The following is a 22,223-nucleotide window of genomic DNA, read 5'->3' on the forward strand; positions in this document are numbered from 1 at the left end:
TATTTCAAAGTTTATGTTGATTTATTTCTAGAATCACACAGCTTATAGTTTAAAGAAGACATCCATGAATGTCTTCCCTTGAACACTTAGGTTGTACTTGAATAGATGATATTATTGAAGTCTATAGATTTTCATCAATTGTGTAATAAGTTTAGAAATATTCTTGGCAAAGTCTGGGCAGAAGGTAAGATCTCAACAAGATTGAGATGCTATGATTATACCACTTTCTGTGCATCAGGAATGCTAAAAGTTATGTTTCTGAAAAATGAAACAAATAGAGTTGATTTTAGGGCTTACTCATAAGGTTGCATTAGGCTGGGGAGATGGCTCAGTGGATAAAATGTTGCCATACAATCATGAGGACCAGAGTTCGGATTCCCAGCACTCATAAAGGCCAATCAGGCATGATGGCCACCTGGAATCTCAGTATTTGAGATGAAGAGAGAGAGGGTTCCTGGAGCAAGATCCCAAGTTAGACTAGCTGAAATTAGTGAGCTAGAGGTCGATCAGGAGACCCTGCCTCAAAAAAAATAAAGTAGATAGTAATTGAGGAAAATATCCAACATCAACTTCAGGTTTCCACATGCATGTGTACACAATGTTTGCATACCCTCCATACATGTGTGCATACATATATTCAAACACACACACACATATGTACATACCACTACATACACATACACAGAAAAGTTAGATGAATTATAAAAATTAGTACTTATAATTATGAAATATATTACAGGATAAGGTATTCCAATATAGTCTAAGACAATTTAAGGTTGTTTTGGAACAAAGATAATTATTCCTGTGTGTATATATTCATAAAACATATATATATATATATGTATAGAGAGAGATTCACCTACATATTCATGAGTAAATAAAATAATATATATATGAATGTGTATACATACAACTGGACCATTGTGCATATAATAATTTATGCTTGGCTATTGAGTGGGGCTCTGTGTAGTAATAGAACCTTACAGTTAATTCCACAGCAGCCTGACTTTCTCCTTATCTTTGTTCATGGCCCTCCTAGTGTTTGGTGTCATGAGATGGAAAATCTAGGAAGCACAACACTCTCTCTGCTGGGGAAAAGTCGGCCAGCTAATGTTGAGTGACATGATGTTGGAATCACTTGAAGTCAATGACTATTTTACCATTCCCTCTTCATATCCGAGCTATTATTTTCATGTTTGGGCCAAAATCAGTGTTGAGTTGCTTCCCATGCCAATCTGAATTCTGATGGTATTATTGCTTATTTCTCGTTCTCATTTTGATTATGCTATCAGATACCTAATGTCATCCTCTTCTGTAACTGCAGCTGCAGTTCCAGAAGTAAGGAGAATGCCCGATTAGCATTGCTTAAAGAAGAGAAAGCACAAGTAAAGATACATTTTAAGAAGATATTTTTATTTGAATACATCATGTCAAGAATTTATATTATTGGAAGCTTAAACTCGTGATTTCTACCAGCAGCTTTGAATGACAGGTTGTTATAGGGAGAGGAGAGGATCAAATGGAGACCCTGAAGTGATAGACCTCATGCTAAATTCTCCTGGAAATTAGCATATGACCTTGAGAAAGAGAAATTATATCAGTTTCAGTCAGCTCATAGGATTTTGTGAAAATGTGGTACAATTATTATAAAACTGTTCTGAAATTTAAAGAGGTAGTCAAATCTAATGTATTGTTATTGCTTAATTTTTTCCTGGAAAAGTATTGCTTTCTGTCAGTGAGCACATTTTACTTTATTTCTGTTGGTTTTAAGTGACATTGGAGTACTTTTGAGAATTCAAAATCTGTTTTAGAAATATTTTAAGGTGTCAGAAGCCTTGTCAACCACCTTTGACATGTCTTTATGGTAAACTGATTTAGAATTTCAAAACTCATGCACACAGTTTTTGTTCAGTCACTATAGTCTCACGAGGTGGCAACTTAGGGCTTCTGCTTAGAGTCCCTTTCTACATAGAAGATGAGATAATTATATAATGCCAAATTTGGAAGAAGGCACTTATGCACAATAGTGATTTGTCAAAATCCAGTTCCCTCTTTCATTTTTGCAAACAATAGCAAATAACAGGTAAGCAAAGAGGAAAGCCTTGTTTTTTTTATTGTTGTTTTGTTTTGTTTTTGTTGTTTTTCTGGTGTTTTTATTTTTTAACATGTGCCTTTCCTTATATAAATAATCCTGCCAAGATCACCCATAGAACCCTTTTGGTGCAAGCCCTTTTCTAGTAAGAGAAACACTTGCCTCTCTCAGACTGTGAACTGAGTATCAGGACACCCATCAGAACCTCTTTTGCTTGAAAATATTTATACATTCAAGTTCTCCCAGGCTAAACTTTTCCCCTAACTCAATTGATTCATATAGAATTTGTGATGAGTTGAAGTAACAGGTATGATGAGGCTAATGGATCCTAATAACCTGGCTTTATAGGAAAATGAGAATTGTCAAGTCTTTAGAGGGCTCCTATGAGTTAAGCCAGTGGAAGCATATTTTAAAATGGTACCCATGATTCGATCAGCACCAAAGTTAGCTGAATCCAGAGTCATATCAAGTTTCTGAAGCAGAGCAAGGTCACGACTTGCAGTGTTTGATTTACTGTTATCTCTTTATTTAGCCATTGAACAAGCCTCTACTGAATTGTCTTCTCATATGTAATGGAAAGTAGTATATAAAAATCATACTTGGAAGAAGATTGAGAGTACTTTCCTTTAAAATGGCATAGATGCAGTCTGAAACAGTCGATTTCACAGATATCACTCTACTCATGAGAGTAGAAGAGGTTAGAGAGTAACGAAGGTGCGAAGTTATAGCTAGATAGGACCAAGAAGTTCTGGTGTGTTACTGTATAGGTAAGAGCAATGCACTATGAATTGAGAAACCTTAAGCAAGTGATTTTGAAATTTTTTACCACAAAGTAATAATAGATGTTTGAGGAGATAGGTTTAATATGATCCAAATGCATATAAGATATGCCATAAAGCAAAATATACATAGCTTTCATGTATTAGTTAAAAATAAATTTTTAAAAAGAACAACACAGAAGAGTTCAAAATAGATGAGGGTTCTTCAGAGAACCAGAGAATAGAGTCAGTCAAGGGAGGTGTTTCTTACCAGGCAAAGAAGTGATACTGGAATTGAAGAGGATGTCAAGGGCTGGTGGCATCATATGATAACTGTACTGGCTCTTAGTTACACTGTCATTTCAACCCCAATGTAGAACTGTTTAAAAAAAGGTGAATTTTGGAGTATTCCAGGATATGTGAAATAAAAAAGCTGTTTGGGTTTGATTTCTTTATTTATAAACCTAGCATAACCTGAGCAGTAGATTTCTTCTGAAAGCTTTCCTGAGGATTCCATCCATGTAACACAATGCATGCAGGCACACCTGTGCAGCAGCCTGCACACATGCCCAGTGGCAGCTGGATGTAGGAACCCATGCAGCCACCATGACTACCACCCCCACGATGCACACAGCTTTGTAAAGATCCCTACGATTTCTCTGTGGTGCTTCAAATTCGAGCAAGATGTTTAGAAAGGAAGAATGTGAGAGCAGGTTTTGTCAGGGCTAGGGAATTCCTGCAAAGCAGTTATACATTCCCTGTTCTTACTGATGGTCACAGACGCAGAACAGTGAAGAGTCAGTTAATAACATGTCACAGGGACACCGTTCTGCACCGGGTTATATTCATGTCTGTAGAAATAGCAATGTCATTTCATCCTCCATTGCCCAGACCCAAATGTCTGCCTGGGAAATGAGAATGACCAGCCTGTACCCTTTGGTCACAGCAGCAGTGGTGAAAGAGAAATGAGAATACTCTGCTAATGGTTTCATGTATGCACTTCCTCCTTGTCCCTGCTGTTCCCGGACAACATCGCCACAGCTTTAGCCCAACGTGCCATTTAGACCAGAGTCTGGGATTGATTTGTGATGAATGTCCTGTTGGGTACACAGGACTACGCTGCGAGAGGTAAGCACGTATTACACTGCCTTGTAAAATGATTTCTAACTTGGGAGTTACAAACCCACAGGCGTGGTCCTCCTCTGCTCTGTTCAAGAAAAGCTACCATGCTCAATGGGGTGAAATAAACTCTCCTATCGCACGTGTCACACAAATGCATTCTATTTATATATATATTTATTCTCTGGAAATTGCTCTATAAATCTTCATCCCCTCATAGGATATCTGCTTAATGTTTTAATCTTAAAGGTTAAGCATTAACCTACTCTCTTTCTGAAGAGTGTTGTTCAAGTAGAAAGTCGTTTTAAGATTTATCTTACTGCCTACCCTCAGCATCATTTATTTTTCATAATTAGCTTTTTGTCCTTACAATGCAGCTTAAATTCATAGTTCATAGTTCAGCAAGTGGCCTATAATTTACTTTGCATATATTTGAAACAGAAACAAACTGCAATTTTTAAATCATGATTTATATCCCCTTCTAATTATTCTTATACCAGTGTTTCACTTTTTGTTGTGTTGCTGGGTAGCAGACCCACAGACATTATATTAGATAATTTACAAAATTATATTACTTATTTAAATATTGTTAAAGAAATGCTTCTTGGGTGTATTCAGTCCCAATTTAACAAATGATAAAAATTTTCCCTTGATGATGATGACAGACTAAACAAGCTCCTTCTGTTTTTCGTACTGAAAGTTTTCCCATTTGTTACCCTTGCTGGGAACTGAGTGGGGCAGAGGAAAGGGGCCATGTAGTACACATGACCTGGCTTCTTTTCCCTTCCCCAAGGGTCACCCTAAGGAATTCTGTTTCTGCCCATCCTTTACCTTCTTGGCAGTGAGCACCTGTTTCAGGCAGGACACATGAAGTCAAGGAGCAGGGGCCAAACACCCAGAGAGATTTTGGCCAGTAGCTGGCAGCCTGTGGACAGCATGCCAATGACAGTTTCCAGAAGCAGTAAATCCTGTTTGTTATTATGGAAGCATCTATAAATGAGTAAAGGTTGAAAGACTTGAAATAAGAAGGATTTATTTACAATTGAGAAAATGAAGACCTTTAATTGTGTATTTTTCAAAAAAGAAGGCATGCATGTATGGTAGTATAATGGGAGAGTGTATTGTTGCCAAGACATATTTACATCAAATGCCTAGTATCCCCCAGCTCACTACAGGCAACCTTTTTTCAGCAGCTGTAAATGACAGCTTCTCTGTCATACAAGTCAGTTGAATCTGCTTCTCTAGGTGAGCAGTGGTTTCTGATGTTTTTATACTGCTTTGCTTTATGCACTGCCCTTTCTAGACGTGTTAGACAATAGTTTTTAAGCATCTACAGTTTAACATACGGAATTTTATTTTGAAAATATTTATTCAACAACTACCATGTCTTAGGTACAAGGCAAAAGATACAAACAGATGCTGTGGTGGTTTAATGAAATGCCTCCCACAGGCTCCAAGTAGTTCAGCACTTTATCCTCAGTGGGTGGCACTGTTTGTGGAGGCTTAGGAGGGGTGGCCTTGATGGAGGAAGCACTTGGGGTGAGTCTTGAGAGTGTATAGCTTGCCCACTTCCAGTCTGTCTCTCTGTGCTTTCTGTGCCTGCTTGAAGATATGAATGCTCAGTTCTCTGCTCTGGCTGCATTCTGTCGCCTCCAGTCCTGCTTGCTCACCATGATGGACTCCAATCCCTCTGGAACTGTAAGCCAAATAAACTCACCCTTCTCTAAGTTGCCTTAGTCATGGTGCTTAGTCACAGCAACAGAAAACATAATTAATACAGATGCATCTTTTCATCTTTTCCCCCAAGGAGCTCACAGCCTTCTTGAATGTGGGTAAGGAGCCTCACTTGTATTTTAGAGAGAAATATAATTGCTAACATCAGCAAAGAAAGATTTAGCTGACAGAAAGCATGGTTCCCCATCTAAAATCTCTACTAATTTCATTCAGCAGATAGCAAGATGCATACACAGTATAGTAAACTGCACATATTCCCTCCATTCAAGCTTGTCAGCCAAAAGTAATCTTCTACTGTTATTATAAGAAGTAATGGGCTATTGTGTTTTCTTAGCCAGAATTTGGATTAAAATTTTCCATGAGTATTTAGTATTTACCATTTCAATGCATTTGTATGAGTCAACAAGTCCAGGAAATGCATCAAAAATACTAAGAAAACCATTTTTTTGATATAAGCATGTTGAAATAGAAAGGGAGGTAAACAAAGGCTGGTTTAAGAGTGAGCTATGGGCTGCACTGAACATTGTGTGATCAAAATTATTCAGTGAAAGACTTGTATGATCACTATATGCACATCACCCATAAAAATCAGCATTTTCCAACTAATATGATATTTTCCATGTTGTCAGTATTCCTGTGACAACAAATTGTACAATTGCCTAAATTTGGGAGATGCCATTAACATGTGAAAGTTCTGGCATTTCTTGTCATGTACAGGGCTAATATGACATGCGGCCTTAAATCTTCTGCCTTTATTATATGGCATGAATGTGTCTCAGACTACAGATCAAGAGGAAAAGAATCCCAGTCTGTGGGAGCTGTGATGACTTAAAAACATGGTCCTGCACAATTAGGGTCTTGGTTCCCTCTCTCTTGCAAGTCTGAATCCAAGTTATAATCAATTCTGAATAACATGGCAGGCATGTGTACAATGACTGGGTGGCTGTAGTTATGAGTGTGTTAGACAAGTTGACTTACAGTGAGGCCAACTAGTCCTGCATAATTCATTCAAGCCTGTTTATGCAGACCTATTTATTCCCCATTCATTCATGTCCTCCAAATTACCTTTCCCTTCATTTATTTTAACTGTCTCTTCTACTGTCTTCCTGCAGTCAGTGGACAAATCATTCAGGAATTGTGCAGTTTCTTTCAGTTAAATCCTGGTATCCACCACCATCTCTATTATCATTCTTCATCTCTTTTCAGCTCCATCCTATTTTTTTATTGGGTTGAAGAATAGATGCCACATTCATAGAAATCACAACTTAAAGTCTAGGAATTTCTATATTTCTGTTTTCTTCCCCATCAAATCCTTTTACTCAAGCATGTGGTCATGTAGTACAACACAGACTTGCTTCTTGAATTGTGGGAATGAAAAAAAACCAAAACAGATAAACTGTAAGTCAAATTTACTGCTGGGAGGTGTACAAGGCATCCAACCACCTCCTTCCATGGTTCTTGCAGTAGCCTGAGGAAAAAATTCTCCAAACCCTGGTTTGAAGAATCTTAAGGAGTTTATTGGACTTGCTAACTGAGCTTGGGGTGCGATTCACTTACAGACACATGGGTGCCCCTCCCTTTCATGGCTGTGTTCCAAAGTCCACACCCAGACATAAATCCTGTGGTTCTGGACAGCCTTACAAAATGGTGAGACCAGCCTTCTGGTTTTCCGAGCTTTTATACTCTTAGCCCCTCCCCTTCAAGCGGCTATGGTCAACTGGTTGGCTGGAAGAGGGAAGGGGCGTGGCTTCTTTACAGAGCGTGGGAAGGAGAGAGGTCCATGGCTTGTCATCACAGGGTCAGGAACAACACACAAACAAAAAAACAAACAAAAACAATGAATGAAATTACAAATGTAGATGTAACAAAATATTGACTGGTGTTCTTTAAGATGCTGAATGCTCATTATAACCTAGAAACAGTCATATAACTGTTTGCTAGTGTCAAAAGGAAATAGAGGCAGGCTGTTGAGGGAAGATGTTGAGTATGGTAATTTGTTGAGATTCTAGGCTTTTATGTTTTTCGAGACAACATTGTAAAGAGCAAAGGGTCCAGAGTGAGCACTGGAACATCAAAAGAAATTAGACAAAGATCAAAAAGCAAATTAAAGACCAATGACATCACCAGACACTAAGAGACTTTTAGTGTACATCTATAGCCTCAGTAAGAAATCATACAACATGAAGACTATGGGGTGCGCAGGGACCTTGGGGCGCCAGCTGCTAGCGTGCCGCTGGTCCCCTGCGTGCACCTGGAAGGCAGCGGGTCCCGCAGCGCGTCTGCTCTGCGTTGCTGGCGGGCCCCTGCTTCTCCGCTGTGAGTCCCTCTGCTACCGGGGCTGGCCCGGTCGAGTTCCGCCCTAATTTCACCCCTGCACTTCCTCGAGATGCAAAATCCACCGGCCACTGGATCACGCAGGAAGGTGCGGGCCGCTAAAGCTGGGTTTCCGTGAGTCGATGACGGAAGGAAAGCCCCCCCCCAAGACTGGATTGTAGGCAATAAGATCGGGACTCAGCTTAGTCCGTGTTACAGCTCTTTATTCAGTGACTCAGCTCGGCTCCAAGTCTTAGTAATCCAGCTTCAGCTCCAGCTCCAATTATTGAGGAAAAACCAGGACACTTTATACCGTGGGGGTGGTAGTAAAAACCTTAGCTGATAGGTACTTTTAGGATGCCCCATTTACATGTGGTGGTAAGCTCCTGCCAGGCTGCCAGACTGCCTGAAAAATCACACAGGAAAGGCTGGCAGTTTCCAGAGCCGGAGGCCATGTTTCTGTGAGGGCTACTTCAAAGGATGAGTCAGGAAGATGCCAGGAAGACACCCAGCTGAAAAAGGAGTCTCTGCATTTGAATCTGAGCCCGTGGGCTTTCCGGACATGGAGAAACTGCTACTTTACACAGCAAGAGTCCCCAACAAAGACATTCACAGATACCATGGCATGCACACTCAGAGGAATATGCAGGAAAACAAGGAAGCTTAATGCAATGCAGGATTCCTTAAACCCACCTCCTCCCAGGCTGGCAAATACTAACTAGTCATTCCTAGGTGAGGAGGAAGAGGCCCAAAGATGATTTTCAGGTTGCATTGAAAATCTGGAAGTTAATTAATTCCAATTGCGTAGTAAATTTACCTATAATTTTACCCATATGATTCATATTAGATAGCAATGCGTTCCTTGTATTATCTTAATTTTGGTTCAAAAATCACATTTAGATATTTCCTGCTTCAGAAATATCTGAATCTGTGGCATCCACTCACCCTCCTTCACGATACTGCCCACAGTGCCTACTCATGTCCGCTTCTTCTTCAGACATTCGGGCTTGGCTACAGATGGACATGAAGTGATAGGAACAACAGAAAGGAGACACTTATTCTTCATTGGTAGTGCTGTTATCAAAATTGTGACGCTGAGGTTTTAAGAGACTGCTCACAGGTGACTGTGCAGTAGGAGGGGGGAATGACTGGCACTTGAATCTAGCACGCAGTTCCTTTCCAAGAGGAGTTTCTCGCAGTAAAATCTTCTGTGTTGTGCTCCGGTGTCCAGGTGGACCCACTGTCCCTGCACTGATTTCCAATTTGGAGACAGGTACCTGTGAGCAGCTTTCTTAGTCTTTGGTGGATATGGGGAATGGAAATAAGAGGTAGTAAGACTACAGCACCATGTCTGAGGTAGCCCCTTTATACTCTAGTCAGTTTCTGAGCCTTTGCTAATACAGTCCTCTCTGCTTGGAAGACTTTCAATCCTTCCAATCTTCCACCCAAGGCTATCCCGTTTTATCGTTAGTATTCAACTCAGACATCTTGAAAGAGTCATTGACTCCTAGTAGAGTAGGCTGCCTTTCCTGTGCTATGATGCTAGCACTCACCTGCCTGTAGTTGTTCTGTGGTTTATGTTTTTAAGTGCATATTTCTTGGACCCAGACAATAGGATAATATGTCTTATTTATGTTGGTGTGGTATAAAACTGATTTGTAGATTTCTTTTTTCTTTGTTTTTGAGGAGCTTGAGGGATGGGGATGTAGGTCACAGATTATAACCAACAACTGCTGAAGAGAATGATGGAACAGAATGAGATAAAAGTCCCATTAGTCCTAGTCTATTTGTTCTCATTGTCCTTTGTCTCCACCTCTGCCATTCATTTTCATTCCTTCCTTCCACTCTCTATAATAATATTGTTTCTAAATTATAAATAGCAGCAACACAGTTACATAAATGCTTGTGCTACCTGAACTCATATTTGCACTTGAAGAGTCTTCTGTCAAACTACTATGACATGATTTGAAAAATTAACAAATGTGAAAAACAACAGGAACTTTAATGTTAAGACATCTATCTTTAACAAAGAATCCTATAAAATATTTTTCAGTGTCCTGATTCTGCCATATATATGAAAGTGGGAAAGGCTGAGATTTCCCATTATAACTAGTTTTTTTGGCGAAGAGCTCTGAAAAGCTGGGAAGGCCTATAGAACTATAAATTTTAACTAAGTTTATTAGATGAAACTAATTTGATCTGATCATAAAATACTATTGTTATTAATAGAAGGAAATGACTAATAGCATGATGTTATCTTACCTTAGGATTGCTTTTTAATTCCTAATGGAAAACATTTTAGGTCTTTATAAAATGTACTCTGTGCATGAAAACGTACACACACACACACACACACACACACACACACACACCCCACACACACACCCCACACCCCAGTCATAAAACTTAAATGTGCTGCATAGAATGGTGTCACTTTCAGCAAAGTGACATATGAATTTTTGTCATGTATATTCACACATTTTCCTTATATGTCCAAAATTTTTAAAAGACAGATGCTGCTTTATTCTGTTTAATTATATTTTCTGCACATACTGAACACTTTTATTATAGGAGAACTTTGGACTTATTAACTGGTATCTATGTGAAAAAAATTCCAGTATGTCGATATATTATGTCATCTTTCCTGAGGATAATATGTCATTTTGAGGGAAGCAAGCTGAAAGTAATAGGTTTTTGCTGGCCATGATAATGATCAGTGTACATACTATTCTAACTGGACAGAAGCACTCTTAAGGTAAACAAAGTGAGATGTGAGGATATGTGGATGTTTTCATAAGCATCAAATAAGGCAGGAAGGATCAGGCTAAAATTCAAGAAAATCATATTACTACTTTATCAAATAATACTCCTGAAGAGATTGTGAAGAAGTTTTATGCACTAACATGCTATTTCAGATTCTATAATGGAAAACTAATAAGTAATTATTTGTAGGTTGAGCTATCCTTCTAAGCTCTGTTTAAACAGCTTTCATAATTTTTAAAATTATTTATTCAATAACCACATAATTAGAAGAAACATTTCATTAACACAGCATTGACATACTCAACAATTTTGAGAGCTAAGATGCATCTCTTTCAAAATTTGCTGTAAATTTTTAGGGTTACAGTTGAATTAATACAGTTATACAATATTGTACTCAGTATAAACTCTATAAGACGTAAAATTGAATGAGGTTTTAACCTTTAAAAGAGATCTCCATTTCATTTTAAAATATACAGCTTCATACAGAAAAACTCATTTTTAATGCAACTAACAGGTGTTTGCACAATAGTCTCTAATCTCTATATATCTGATTATTACTAGTTACAGTCGGTTACCTTCTGAAATCCTTGGCACCTGAGCATGCATATAAAGTCATCAGATAGATTTCAGTGGTAATGTTTTTCACATCTACTAACTAACGTGAAGCAAATTTTTATGCTTCCTCCTCAAATATAACTCATTTTTTAATTAATTGATTTGTGTGTGTGTATTTCACACAGAACATCCCAAACAATCTTATTCATCTATATACCCACAACCCAAGTGGCATTCCCCTCCCCCTGGAGCCCATATACTCTGTCATCTCTGTTACTGTCCACTGTGATGTCGGCGCCCCCAGCTGTTCCCCAGTGCTTGTCCATCCGCTGAGTCTAGACAGCCTATCTAGAGTTCCTTGTTTTAGGAAGATCAACTCTTCCTCATCTAGCAGCAAGCAGTTGCCAATATTCCTTTAGATAAGATTGGGTCGGCTGTTCATTTTCCCAGTTCTATGCTGGTTACTGTCTGTGAGTCTCTTGGGCCAACCTAGTCAACAACTCAAAGCAAAGTGTCTTCTGTCTGGCTTTGTTTCTTGTTATGTAGCCTTTGGCTATACACATGGACTCTTAAAGAATTATATTGATCCCTTTAATCTTTAGCTATACTTTCCTTTTGGGTATTTAAGACTATGCAGTTGGCCCAGATAAACCAATTTATTTTTACTCTTAAGGTTGTTTGAGGATCTGTTTCTCAGGGGTCACATGGGCTTGGGAAAAGTCCCTGGCTCCTTTCTTTTGCCAGTTCCATCTATATGAGGATAAGTCAAAGGTCCTACTCAACCGTAGATGGCTTCACTTGGAAGCATGGATGAAATGTTTCCTCTGTGTTGGCCCTCCTCTTTGTAGACTGGACACTGGTTAAGGTCCATCTTGTGGGGTCTCCATGGCCTCCTGGATCAAGAGAACAAGTGACTCGCCACAGTTACAGGACATTTTGAGAGATTCTCCATAGTCCCCTGGAACTTACTCAACCTTGGAGGGCAAGGGGCAAGAACTATCCTTTAAGTCTCTCTGACCAAATTAGTATAGGCCTCAAAGTATGGCTGTTAAACATCCAAGAAGGTTAGTTCCACAAGTCTGGTACATTTAATTACCATGTGCTATGTAGATAAAGCTTGGGCAAAGACCAAAGGTTCTTAGATAAACCTTGACTAGACATATAATTAAAACTATTGATCTCATTTTAAAAGACTGTGACATCAAATTGAGAACATTATTATCATACCTATAAGTCTATAAAATTTAGAATAATCAAAATATCTGCAATAAATTAATGACTTTGACCCACAATCATGTTATCAATGCATTCTTCTGTAACATTGGCTTTAAACTATTTGTGTTTTAAGTGGTAGAGAACCTCTTGCTAAGCGAGGATTTCCACACCTACATAAAATAGTTACACCAATAATGTACACTATGAAGATAATTATATTATCCTTTAACGATTCTGTTCTGTTTCAGTTTTGAACCTTTTTACAAAATAAGTTTTTTGATAAGATGCCACAGATAACAGAGCTGGACTGGTCATAAACTTTGACCCCTCTGTTTTATTTCTTATTTGACAAGTATAGCCATATTTGTCAATAATACTTTGCTTAATGCAAAGTACAAGGAAACATACCTGAAAGCAGGCATAGCAGAATAGGAGCAGGAGCTTCTGCAAGGATGGAGCTGAGCATCTGTGTCATGGAACAGTATTTCTAAATGACCTTAAACAAGGAAGAGTGCATATTGTAGTTTTTAAATACCTTCTCTGTCACTCCTTATAAATAATGAACTTCTGTTTTCTAAATAATCTGCAAAATTTTGTCTGGTTTGTATTTTTAGGACGACCTAGAGTCTGCTGAAGTGAGTTAGGGGCACAGTTCAGCATCACCTTATGCCATGTTATGATAACTGGCAAGTATTTCTATATAGAATTCTCCAAAAAAGAAGACTTTTCAATGAAATCCAGCCTCTTAATCTACTTGCAAATGTGTACAAACCTTTTATTAATTCAGAGACATAAATAACTTCTACATACATAAATACAGTATTTTCTGAGTCACAATTTCTATTCAATAAATTCTGAATTTGAGCTTGTTTCCTCATAACAAGCTCTTGCTGCAAGAACAACAAGAAAATGTGAACCCTACATATTTGCACAGAAAACAACCAATCAGAGCAGAGACATATGATGTGTTGTACTACAAAGGCTTTGCAGCGTGGACCTGGATTCCTCCAGAGTGCCAGTCACAGATTTCTTATTACGCTTTGGTCTCTTCTTTAGTGCCAATGACAAGATATTTGGGGGGGTTGGGAGGGTTCTGGCTGAAATCTAATTAATAATGGAATTGGCAAGATTTCACATTGCATCTCTATGCTGTAGTTATAGAAAGTTTTTAATCACCCTGCATTTGAGAACAGAGTAAAGGAAAAAGCCATTATCCTGGGAAAGAAATCTGAAAGATATGTAAACATTGCCCTGGGTAGGTTTCCTGAATCCCTCCTAAGGTCTCACTGTTGGAATTTTTACCTTAGGTGTGCAGAAGGCTATTTTGGACAACCTTCTGTACCTGGAGGATCATGTCAGCCATGCCAATGCAATGACAACCTTGACTTCTCCATCCCTGGCAGCTGTGACAGCTTGTCTGGCTCCTGTCTGATATGTAAGCCAGGTACAACAGGCCGGTACTGTGAGCTCTGTGCTGATGGATATTTTGGAGACGCAGTTGATGTAAAGAACTGTCAGCGTAAGTCTTGAACTATTGATGTCCCTGACAGAATTGATGTATGATACCTCAAAGAAGCTGATGAGTTCTTGAGTGGGGATTGGAGACTAGGAAATTATCTGTAATATATGGATGATGAATGCCTCAGCTTAGACATGGAGTCTGCATGTTCCAATATATTTCTTTATACTGATGAAAAGAATAAACCCTTTGAAATTTGTTTTATTGTTAATGTGTTGATTTCTAAGTGGTAGTTCTACTTACATATGCAATGAAGATTGAAAATTAACTTAAGTCTATAATAAGAAAGGAGAATTTGGAAATTATACAGGCCTGTTAGTGTTTTTTTCACTGATATTTACTTAATCATTGGAGTGAATTAAATTTATCTGTCCAAATTATTTCATAGTACCTGTCAGTAGGTGTCAATTTGTTTTGTTTTCATATGTAAATTTTATAGTTTTTATATTTCATAATAGTTGTAAACATCTGTCAATATTTTCAGACACTGGCATCTACTAGTAGAGTGATTAATGCTCATGCTAGAACTAGTCGTCTACTGCTACTCAAGGGCTTCATCCATTTCAGCACAACATATTCCTCCTCTCATTGTTTCCTCCTTAGGTGAATTATTCAGTGTTGCATAATAGTTACAACTGCTCTATCACAGTGATAACACAAAATGCAAATGGGACCTGATGGTGGTACTTCAATGGAATAGGAATTTACACTAGCATCCCAGTGCTTCATTTTGCTGCCACAGTCTTTACGAAGAACAGAGTGTGGAGCCAGCACTACAGTTAATTTCTGATCAGTACATGTTGTAAGAACAGATTTGCAGTGATTCTGGTGGGTCCCAGGACCTGCAAAGTTAGAGATGCCTGTTTCTGCTTTAAGCACCAAAGTCGAAATTTCATTAAGAAATGTTTCTTTCCTAAGAAGTTGAGAAGCTGAGTGTTAGCCTTTTGTCATTTAGGAATGATAATTTATGGAATCAAAACAAATCACTTTCTGGAACAATTGGCATTTGTTAATATCATCAATTGACTTTTTAAACAAAATTTGTAACAAGACCCGAATAACTTTAAGCACTGTGACTCTGGCATTTCTGTAAAATCTCAAGGATCTTGAGTTCTTCTGTTCATACTGATCACCTTGGATTTTTACTTCCTAGCTGCATGACCCTGGGAAAACATTTGACCTCACTGTGACTCAGTTTCCTCGTATCCAAAGGGTCATGAGTTTTCTGAGGGGATTATTGGATATAGCACATATAGGAGACCCATGAGCTCTCTAAGTCTGGAGATGCCCACGATGGTAGTCATGAGCAGTGGTGGCATAGTAATTCTAGGTCTACTTAACCATTTCATGAGGTCTTTTTCAGTTTTCTAAGAACCCCCTCCATGAAGTTGAGGACATTCCACTCATTTTATTATAATAAACTAGGGATCTATAGCCTGAAATCCTAAGAGAACAGAGATGAATGTGGGAATGAAAACATTTGAATCATTACCAGCTTTTTACCACTTGCCGTGGAGTATCGACATAGTTGTGGTTTTTATGGCTCTTCAGCAGATAATATGGTTTAAAGTGTATAAAATATTTTATTATATACTTTATAAGTTTTCATGAATATAATAGATATCAATGTACAGATGGTAAACCCTCAAGTAAAGCAATATCATAATGGGTTGTGAGGCTAAACGCTTGTAATTCTAGCACTCAGGTGTCTGAGTCAGGGGGATCACAGAGTTCTAGGCCAGCCTGGGCTACAACACATACAAAAATGTTTGTGAAAAAACACAATTGCCTCAAAATTTATTTATGAAAATCTTATCACTATAAAGGAACATATTTGTTTTTAAAATTATATTTATTAAGTGTATTCAGACTTCTCCAATAATACCTTTACAAAAACTAACGTTTTTGATATTTTAAACATAATTTTAATTGCCAGCATCTTTATGATAAATTTAACTTTGTAGTCCATACTTTTAAAAAAGGGACTTGGGTAGACTGTTGAGATGGCTCAAGTATTTAGAGTACTTACTGCTCTTACAGAGGACCAAGATTCAGTTCCCAGAACTCGCATGGCAGCTAACCACCATCCTTAACTCCAATTCTAAGGCATCAATGCCCTCTTTTGGCCTTCACAGGCATTTCACAACACGAATGTACTTATATACATGCAGGCAAAACACTAATACACAGAAAGTAAAAATAAATAAATAAAACGTTATAAGGGACTCGGAGATTCTAAATAACTTAAAATTCCAATTTCTTGTACACAAGAAATTTATCTGCAGTTGCAATATGTATAGTAATTCTAATGGCCACATGAATGGGAAATTTTTTATTTATTATTTTTATTTTATATGTATGCATGTATGTAAGTGCACCTGTGTCATGCAATGCCTGCAGAGGTCAGAAAATGGCGTTTGAGTCCCTGGAACTGGAGTTACAGATGAGAATGCTGGGTGCTAGGAATTGAACCCAGGTCCTCTGCAAGAGTAGCCATTGTGCTTACCTGCTGAGTCATCTCTCCAGCCCTATGAATGTGAAAGTTTTATAAAGAAAATCTAGTTTCTCATCTTGTTCTTACGCTTCAGCCATAGACTGTCTTTAGGCTCTTGACTGAGGGAAAGTGTTGGTTACTGGCTAGGCCAGTTTCTCAATGGCTTCAAATTAGCAGACACTGAAGGCCAAACTTTGCTAGAAGCAATTTTTAGAAAATCAGCAAGGGGAAGTAGAACCTGGAGCTGAGGGAGCAGAACAAGAGCATGAGCGGAGGGAGTTGCTATTTATCGTGTATTCAGCAGTTGTGCTCATATTTTCAGAGACATTGTACAACACTTACCAAAGCCGTGTATGAATCAATCCCTATGTCATTCTCCCTCAAGATTTTATTCTGGCGTCAATGCAATTATATGTACCATTAAAAATAAGCTTGTAGAATACCACGTAAGTCATTAATTCCTAGGTCTATTCGTGAGATAAAACAAGCTTTAGACTGATTTATTATATGCTTCAAAATAACTTCAGACAATTTTCCTAACACAAAATGACAAAAGATTATTTAAAACAAGTAAGTTTTCTTTATCTCCAGAGATGGAATATAAGTTGTAAATTAAAAGTGATTTTTAACAGTTATTATGACACATTACTAATAGATTTAAGTAATGGCTATGTCTTCTTATATACTTTTCTAACATAAAATGGAACTATGTTTATTTCAACTCAATAATTTTTGGAGCTTAGCACAAAAACTGTCACAAAGTAAATAATCATAATATTGGAATAAATTAATGTTTTATTAATAACAACTAATACTATGTCAAGAGGACTGTTACTGTTGATAAATTCTCAAAATTATTTCGACCTTTAAGTCAGTATGTATTATTTACAGTGAGACTGCAATAATTACATATTACCCAAGAGTGTCCTTGAAGAAGTAATATGGTACTGGATCTAGAATCAGGGAACTCCAAGTCCCAAGTAGATTTCTGGACTCAGCCATATCGCCTACAAAGCATGTGACCTTGTAGATTTTATTGCTTCTTTGTACTTCAGGATCTCCATTCTCAACATTATGATAATCATGCTGTTCATATTTTCCTAATGTGACATGCCAAGGAATATGCTGCAGCCTTTATGTGAACAAAGTCTACAGAATAGAGATGTAGAAATTAAATAATAGTCCATCTAACAGAGCACTAAGCAAATTAGAAGTCATCTTAGTACTGAATTTGTGTTATCTTTTTATTTAGTGAACCCCATAAAATTAGGAGCATTTTAAACTTAGACTTTCTGAATAAGATGCTCAACCACAGAAGTCTAAGCAAATATCCAAAAATTTAGGAAATATCTAAGACTTGAGATGCTTCTGGTCCCAAAAATTTAAGCTAGGTCTTCTCAGTCTGTGTTTGGATTCTGCAGGACTGTTTACCCAATGGCAACGTTCTCTTGTTTTTGCAGCCTGCCATTGTAACATCAATGGTTCCTTCTCAGAGATTTGTGACACTAGAACTGGGCAGTGTCAATGCAGACCCAACGTGCACGGGAGGCGCTGTGATGAGTGTAAGGTAAGAAGAGGCGACCGGTGCTGTGCTTCCTCCTCAAACTGTTCTCTGGCTTTCAGTGATGGGTTTCATTCACCTTCGTATATTGAGCAGAGGGCTAAGAATTACTTAACTTCTGCAGATGCTATTTCTGTGCTCAGTGAAACATTTTCTCAACTGGCACCAAATTTGCTGTACATTGCGGTTGCTCCATGTTCCTACATCTGAATTTGCATATTTGCTGTAATTTAAGTATTTCAACAAATAACAGAGACTTAATTCTAGTCTGTGGAATGTGAAAAAAAAATCTTTCCTTTACCTTGAGGGGAATTAAAATGCATAGTCCTTTTGCTGTTAGGAAACTACCTCCACCCATAGCTTTGTTATTTAAAAGCCAGTTTTAGTGAATAAGCATTCAACTTAATAAAAGATTACAATGTATTCGTTGAGTTTTGGTGAATTTCATATAGCATATTTTGATAGAATTTAGATCTCCTCCCCATCTGCACTGCTCTACTACGCCCTATTCAATTTCATGTACATATATATCATATATGTGTGTTTCATACTTATAGAGTCAAACTTGTGTCCCAAAATTTGCCCTTCAGTGTGGGTCCATCCACTGGAGCCTGGTAAACCTACCAGAATCTCACCTTTAAATGAGACTGAATCTCCCCCTCCCAGCAGTCATCGGTTGCCAAGATTTCTTCAAATAGGACTGGGGTTTCTTACCCACCTCCCCATATCCATTTAGGAATTTCATCTGTCTTGAACTTATGTGGGACTTGGATGTGCTATCACCATTACTGTGAGTTCATATGAGTAACTGCCCCACATGTCAGGAAAGCATGAATATTACAGGCATAACCAACCACTTTCAATATATTTTAGCCATGTTATTTTGCTAAAATGGAATATTCAGTTATAATATGTTGTTCTCAATCCCTGAGGATATTGATGGGCCTGCTTTGGGTAGGGCAGGCACTTTGAGATTCCTCCAAGAGAGTCAATGGACTTTCAATCCTGTCACATAAATACACTTTATTATTAAGCAGATACAAGTAATTCCCAGATGTCAGACTGGCCTTTATTAGGACATTTCAAAATTTCAAAATATCTGTTTTTATCTCTTGAATAATAACATATGCTTTTTTTGCTTTGTTTTGTTTGTTTGTTTGTTTGTTTGTTTGTTTCTGTTGGTTTTTAAAGCCCACTACATGGTGGGACCCAGCGAAGCGATTCTGTAAGCTGTGTGACTGCAGTCCCCTGGGCTCTGTGTCACTGCAGTGTGATGTGACAGGAAGATGTGTCTGTAAGTCAGGCTTCCTAGGGAAACAGTGCGACCTCAGCAGGCAGGTGCACCATCAGGAGGAGCAGCCGTGGACAGCACAACGGGTGCTGGGGTCTCCTCGGAGGTGGGGTTCCAGCAGCTCCAGCGGGTGCCCTCGGGGGGCCTATCGGGCCCCAGCTCTGGTAATCCCACAGCTCTGCATGGTTCAGCTCGTGTGGGCATGCTGCATTCCGTGTGCTACAGCTGAAGCTCCGTTGGAGCCTTTTACCAAATAACAGTCACTAGGAGTGCAAATTGCAAATATAGACGTTAGACAGTGCCTGACTAAAACCTGACCTTTTTAAAAATAGCTGCCCTTAAGCTTTTACAATTATATTCAAGTGCGTGAATTTCCATTTAGCATGGCTAGGAACAAACCAAATAACAATTTAGTTGAGGGGAATGCATGGTATCATTTGGAGAAAACCCTTGAAAGGAAGAAAGGAAATACAACAAATTAAGTGACTTCCCTTGGAAAATTAGAAACACTGATGCAACATTCATCTGACATTTCATCACAACTAAGATTTTGATAACAAGAGATAAGTTCTGTCACTGTAGATTCAGGGACTGTGGGGAATGGAGGGTTAGGAGTAGGGGAGACTGAAATAAAAAATAGAGAGGAAGAGAAAGAAAAGAATCATGATTTTATCTCCTGGAATATTATCTTACATTTTAAGGAAACAAATTCTGATACGAAACAATCTCAGGGGCTGGAGAGATGGCTCAGTGGTTAAGAGTACTGACTGCTCTTGCAGAGGACCCAGGTTCGATTCTCAGCACCCACATAGCAGCTACAAATTGTCCTTAACTCCAGTTCCAGGGGAATTGGAAGCCCTCTTCTGACCATGGCATTGCACGCCATGGTGCACCTACATACCTGCAGGCAACACGCTCATACACATAAAATAAAAACAATGAAATATTTTTTTAAAAAAGAAAGAAACAGATCAAATCCCAGCCTTGTGGCTTCCTGGCTGCATGTTCCTTGAAAATTTCTATGATTTATCTTCTTTGTGTGTAGAAGGCACTTCATAAAGTTTGTGTCTGCTGAGATATTCCAAAGAGTAAATGCTGAAAGATTTTGGAGCCCCCGTATGGTGGATCGAGGCTAGTCTGGAGCATGTGATGTGAGGTCCTGTGATTCTGTTACACACCCAAAAAATTGCAAGAAAACACCTGTATATGTGAGATGAAGGAAAAGAACATAGCTTTTAATTTTTGCTGCAATGGAGTTCTGACCTCTAAGGAAAGCAGGATAGGGAGGAATCTATTAGACAAAGCTCCACTGGATGTATTATGCACAAATCTAAAATGACAATAAATTTATGGGAAGGTCTCAAGTTAAATCTGTCCATTTGCAGAGTTCTTAATTTGTCAGGTACCTTGCAGTACCTTACTATAATCTTCCATTGACTGAGAGAATCCTGGAGTGATCTTAATTCAGTCAGTTTACTATGTTGTATAAAAATAAAGTTACACTGGCTGACACAGAAAAATGTATTTCTTAAATTTTTAAAATAAGGAAGTTTGAGGTCAACACCCTGGCCAGTCCCTGTGGTGATGTCCCACCTCCCCCAGGTCGCTCACTTTCTCACAGCAACTTCACAGGGTGGAGAAATGTTGGGGACTCTCTTCAATAAGTGCACCAGCCTTCTTCATAAGTCATGAATGATTTTCAAAAGGCTCCTGATTCCATCACCATGGAGGTTAGATTTCAAAGCATATGAAATTGGAATTGACATAAACTCTAAAACACCACTAAGCTCCTTTGGTGGACTCGGGAGAGCAGAAGATGAAGGCTGTGAGGCGTCAACATTCTGTAACGCAGATTCTCCTGTGTGGAGATCGTCTCTGCAGTCTCAGCACGTTTCAGGGTAGTAGTGAGAATAGTGTATAAGGCACTGAAGTGGGGCCATCATGATGACTATCAGGTGTTAATCCTACTAATACTGTTAGGAAATGAAGAAATCTTTAAAGTGTATTTTTTAACCAATTAAATAAGTCTAAAATAAAAAAAAAATAGGGATAGTAATTGATCAAAATATCCCTAAAGCATATGTCTAAAAGAGAATCACCCCCAGACATACCCTTTCATAGCCATTCCACAAGACTATTTTGTCCTGAATTTCTTCTTCCACTAAAGTAGTATGAACATTAAGAGCAGACGTAGAAGCCAGGGTGACTGATTTGGGATCCTGACTCTATGGTTGATGACTTTAGACAACTTGGTTCACTTTTGTATGCCTGTTTCACCACTATGTTTAAAATGTGGTGACAATTATGGCTTTCTGCCAGGGTTGTTCTGAGAGTTCATATTTATTTGTTAAGGGTTGGGAAATAGTGCTTGGCACATAGGAAGTGACATGCGAGTGCTGGGTTTTATTACCACCCCAAATAAGAATTATTGATGGAAGCCATCCAACTTCCTGTTCAGACTGGACTACAAACCTTTCTTGTATTTGCATTTCCTTGTAATCTCAGTAATCAAATATTAGTGTTTTCTCTTTACATTTCTTTACTAGGAAAGTTTTGCTTGGCTTTTAGAATAGATTTTTGAGTACCAAATATGTTAAAATTTTATTAATGAAGTTTGGTCACTTTATTTTGGAATAATTTAGCCTTTAAAATTACATTATATAGCCTGGCGTGGTGGCGCACGCTTTTAATCCCAGCACTTGGGAGGCAGAGGCAAGCAGATCTCTGTGAGTTCAAGGCCAGCCTGGTCTTCATAGTGAGTTCCAGGACAGCTGGGGCTACAGGGAGACCGTGTCTCAATAAGACCAAA

General features: G+C 38.4%; 1 protein-coding gene across 3 annotated transcripts in view; it reads left to right on the forward strand.

Moving 5' to 3' along the window:
* The window catches only part of Lama2 (laminin subunit alpha 2), a 679,163-nt gene that overhangs the window by 424,650 nt on the left and 232,290 nt on the right, over positions 1 to 22,223 (forward strand). For 2 of the 3 annotated variants that reach the window (XM_008827821.3, XM_029560968.1), the window contains exons 18-20: positions 3,892 to 3,978; positions 13,857 to 14,068; positions 18,023 to 18,129. In XM_008827821.3, coding sequence (XP_008826043.1) covers positions 3,892 to 3,978; positions 13,857 to 14,068; positions 18,023 to 18,129 — 406 coding nt within the window. The remainder of the gene's footprint in view (positions 1 to 3,891; positions 3,979 to 13,856; positions 14,069 to 18,022; positions 18,130 to 22,223) is intronic. The other variant, XM_029560969.1, reaches the window with a different exon arrangement.

This window comes from Nannospalax galili, unplaced genomic scaffold (assembly GCF_000622305.1).
Source record: "Nannospalax galili isolate Female #2095 unplaced genomic scaffold, S.galili_v1.0 scaffold53, whole genome shotgun sequence".
NCBI lineage: Eukaryota > Metazoa > Chordata > Mammalia > Rodentia > Spalacidae > Nannospalax > Nannospalax galili.